This window comes from Dreissena polymorpha, chromosome 2, assembly GCF_020536995.1.
Source record: "Dreissena polymorpha isolate Duluth1 chromosome 2, UMN_Dpol_1.0, whole genome shotgun sequence".
NCBI classification, from domain to species: domain Eukaryota; kingdom Metazoa; phylum Mollusca; class Bivalvia; order Myida; family Dreissenidae; genus Dreissena; species Dreissena polymorpha.
Window position 1 is genome coordinate 19,321,437 of NC_068356.1, and position 4,578 is coordinate 19,326,014.

At 34.4% G+C, this 4,578-nt stretch overlaps 1 protein-coding gene across 1 annotated transcript in view; it reads left to right on the forward strand.

Moving 5' to 3' along the window:
• LOC127866120 (hepatocyte growth factor-regulated tyrosine kinase substrate-like) overlaps positions 1 to 2,833 on the forward strand; it is a 36,080-nt gene extending 33,247 nt beyond the window's left edge. Inside the window, exon 18 of the mRNA XM_052406524.1 lies at positions 1,562 to 2,833. Within this exon, the coding sequence (XP_052262484.1) occupies positions 1,562 to 1,752 (191 nt within the window). The 3' untranslated portion in view covers positions 1,753 to 2,833. The remainder of the gene's footprint in view (positions 1 to 1,561) is intronic.
• The last annotated feature ends 1,745 nt before the right edge of the window (positions 2,834 to 4,578 follow it).

A 4,578-nucleotide genomic window follows, 5' to 3' on the forward strand; every position in this document is an offset into this window, starting at 1 on the left:
CTTTGGTATGCTTGGACCTAGAGTCTTGAAACTTGACATGAAGGTTGGCCAGAACTAGTAAGTAACCACTGGACATTTCAAGGTCATTCATTTGAAGGTCAAGGTCACTGTGACCTTGAATGTAAAAATGTTAAAGTTCTTATTTCATGTTATAACTTTGGTATGCTTGTACCTAGAGTCTTCAAACTTGAAATAAAGATTGGCCAGTACTAGAAGATGACCACTGGTCATTTCAATGTCATTCATTTGAAGGTCAAGGTCACTGTGACCTTAAATGTTAAAATGTTAAAATTGTTCTGAATATTCACATTTAAGGTCACTGTCAATTGAAAGACTTTAAAATGACCAGTTGTTCTCTTGACCAGTGGTCATCTTGACCTTTGAACAATATTTCAGTAATTTAAGTATTGCATTGACAAAAACACGAAAGGTACTTTCCTGTCATTTAAATCAAAAATCCGGCTTCAATGCGGTCATCTCCGACCGCGGAACTCTTGTTTTTGATTTGTTGATCTTTGACCTTGAAGGATGACCTTGACCTTTAACTTCCACCACTCAAAATGTGCAGCTTTATGAGATACACATGCATGCCAAATATCAAGTTTCTATCTTCAATAACGCAAAAGTTATGGCCAATGTTAAAGTGTTTTTTTCGGACGGACGGACAGACTGACATACACACATACAGACATACTGACGGACAGTTCAACTGCTATATGCCACCCTACCAGGGGCATAAAAAGTCTGATAAAGAGAGACAACTAAAAATCAAAATGTGCATTGTTACTGATTGTTAATAGTTACATAGTTTTTAGTTTTAGTTGTGGCGACCTTGACCTTGGAGATATTGACGTAATTCTTTCGCGCGACACACCGTCCAATAATGATTTTAAATGTCACAATGAATGACATAGTAATGGCCCAGACAAGCTCATTTATGGCCATTTTTGACCTTCAAACTCAAATTGTGACCTTGACCTTGGATATATCGACGTGATTCTTTCGCGGGACACACCGTCTAATGATGGTTAACAAATGTGCCAAACAATTTTAAAATTTCACAATGAGCGACAAAGTTTTGGTCTGGACAAGCTCATTTTTGGCCATTTTTGACCTTCAAACTCAAATTGTGACCTTGACCTTGGAGATATCGACGTAATTCTTTCGCACGACACACCGTCTAATGATGGTGAACAAATGTGCCAAATGATTTTTAAATCTGACAATGAACGACAAAGTTATGGCCCAGACAAGCTCATTTATGGCCATTTTTGACCTTCAAACTCAAATTGTGACCTTGACCTTGGAGATATCAACGTAATTCTTTCGCGCAACACACCATCTAATGATGGTGAACAAAGTTGCCAAATGATTTTTAAATCTGACAATGAACGACAAAGCTATGGCCCGGACAAGCTTCTTCCGCCCGCCAGCCAGCCCGCATGCCGACATTCGCCAATCTAATAACCAGTTTTTTCCTTTGGAAAACATGGTTAAAAACCTTTCATGAAAACACACTGCTGCCATCACTAGTCACAAATTCAATCTCATTCAATTTCAGGAATGGCCAATACCCTGCCTAATACAGACAACCAAGGGTATGGTGCCCAGTCCGCGTCCCAGGGACAGCAGCAATACTACATGGGCCAGGGCGGGGCTCCCCCACCCCAGTATTCCCAGGGTCCTAACCAGGCCCCACCCCCGCAACACAAGCCCGGGCCTCATGAGGCAGAACTTATATCATTTGACTGACAGTTATTGAAAAATTATGAAGAAAGACTAGGATGAATGTTATTTGTTTGAACACATGTTGTAAATCTGTTGCGTTATGTGCTTTTGTAGTTGATTTTCTAATGATTTAAGGCATGAAAAACCTGAAATTCTTATTAAATACCAAGTGTTATTTCTTCCATTTTTATTTTATTAATATTTTATCGTCGAAATGTTAACAAGCTGTATCCTCAATTATGGTAAAAATGGAAAACTGAACTTTTCAAAGAAAAGAGAAGCTATTCTACTCACCACTGCTTTGGCATCTGAGCTAGGTTACATTTTTTGTAACCTAGTTTCTCAGGAATTACTTTTGGGATTTCATTCATAATTAAAAAATGTATTCCCCATATTGAAAAAGCCCCATAAGCTGAGTTTGGTAACTAGTTTGAATTTGTCATAATTGGTGGCCATTTCAAATTAAAATTGTGCATACACAGTATAACCTGACCAAGTGGTCACCCCAAGGAAAATCAGTAATTACATCAGAGTGAAACTGTCATTTCCATGTGCAGCCAGTATATTTCAGAACAAACACCATTGTTAAGCACTACTGTAATTGATCTGGGTTGTTTATCTTGCAACTATGAGGTCATTGCTCTGATGTGGAAAATCTGTTTGATATATAATCAATGCGGCCCACTGCAAGAAAAAAAGTATTAAGATGTTATGATGGTTATTTAAGTTTGAAAATCATCGCAGAATTTTCAAATCAAAATAAGCCTAAATGCATTTTATAATTATCAGTAATCCCTTATTACATGATTGCTTACTTCATAATACTTTACAATGTTAAGGTACTGTTTTTTCCAGACAATAGCATATGTAGATTTTGATCAGATTTTAATCCAGAGAAAATGTCAATCCCATATCAGTTGCGATATAATTTGGTAAAATGCAACTTTTATAGATTCCAATGTTTCCAACATTTCAAGTTAAAAAAAATATTAATATATAAGGCTTTCCATGCTGTTTTCATGACATTGTACATGAAGCATCATTTTCGCACCCTTTTATTAGGACAAAGGATTTACACATTATACGTTAACATCATTTGCAGCTTGCCTTTGGCTACATCACATCAATAATAAAATTTATTTGCGTCATTTTAAATCATTTTATAAACACACATTTGAAACACTAACTGATTATGATACTTTTCTGTATTCTAATTAACATAAGGATTTGCTCTGTTTGTGGTTGTTTGAATATAAATGATGTTTGTGTGATGTTTGTGTGCAAAGTAGGTTTGCTTTGCTAAACATGATGTTTTATACAGTTTATTAACTATATGTATGTGCAAGTATAATATATAAATGTAAACTTAATTACTTTAGACATTAAAAGATAATCATTATGTTTGCATTTGGTGTTTGTTTCTTTTAATGAGGATGATACTATCCACTTACCAACAATCTTAAAAGTGGTAGGTTAAAATATCTGTAACCTAGTTTCTCACGAATTGGAGGTATTTCATTCATACTTTACACATAAGTTTGCCATATTGATAGGCTTTGGTAACTTCAATTTTATGTTTGTAAAAACTAGGGACCATTTTACCTGCAGCAATTTTCACCCACACTAAAAAGGCAGGTTAAAGTTTTGCTTTAATTAAGCTAGTTCCTCAGGAATGCCTTAAGAGATATCATTGAAATTTATAAAATGTATTCATCATAATGAAACAACACAATAGGCCAAGTTTAGGCACACTTGTTTGAAGTTGATCATGATACAGGGCCTTTTTATGTTTTAGCTATTGCAATTGAAATTCATATACAGATAGCTTATAGCAAGAACCCCCTTGTAGTGATTTTGTATGGGATGAGTTGAGACAAGGTCACTGTTACTAAAAATAGCAAAAATGGATGCCACTTTATCAATAATATATATTGAATTGGTTTATCCTCAAATGCAGATCTATTTTTGGATTGCATGCTTGGGTGGGTTAGGTCAAGGTTAAGGTCAAATAATTACATTGAAAAAAGTTCTTCTAAAAAACTAAAAAGTAAATTAAGTATTGTACTGAAACTAATTAATACCTTATATCCATTTCTTACTTGGTTGCACATGGCATACATAAGGTCAAGGTCACTTTAAGGTAAAGTAAAAAAGCTATTATGCTGAGTAACTCCAAGAACAAATTAAGCTTTTTCAGGCAATACACAGATGCCTTACATTAAGACATCATTTGAGATTGTTGATGAGTTCAAGGTCTAACATTCCTAATTTTAGCAATTAATACTAAGCAATATTTGTTTTGATGATTCCAAAACTAGCATTGCAACATGCAGCTCTAACTGCATATATATATATATGTTCTGTAGTGGTTACTATTGTGTCAGCCTATACATGTATGTATTGGTCATTTTACATTCATCATCTGTAGAATATCTTTAAACTTGTACTTCCTTATAAACAAATTGTATGCCAAACACATTCATTTTAAATGCTGCATTTGTACTATACACTGTGGAACAAAAAATAAACACTGGCATAAAATGTTTGTGCTTAGCAAACATTTTTTTTTTTTCTGCTTTCAAAAATTGAATGGACCATGCAAGTGCAATAAAAAAAAGAAAAAAAATTTCATTTCATTTTAAAATTGTGTGTTTGCCAGATGCGTTATTTTTCCAGTAATCTTATCTCTACATCAATCAAAGTTTAGTTTTATGCCTTTAAATGCTAAGCTTACCAATATTACTGATATCAAAAATTACCTTATTGACGCTTTTGACGCTGTGTGTATGATCAGGTTGACACCTTTGAGCTAATACCAAATGGTTAAGACCAAGTAAAAAATCAAGTCAA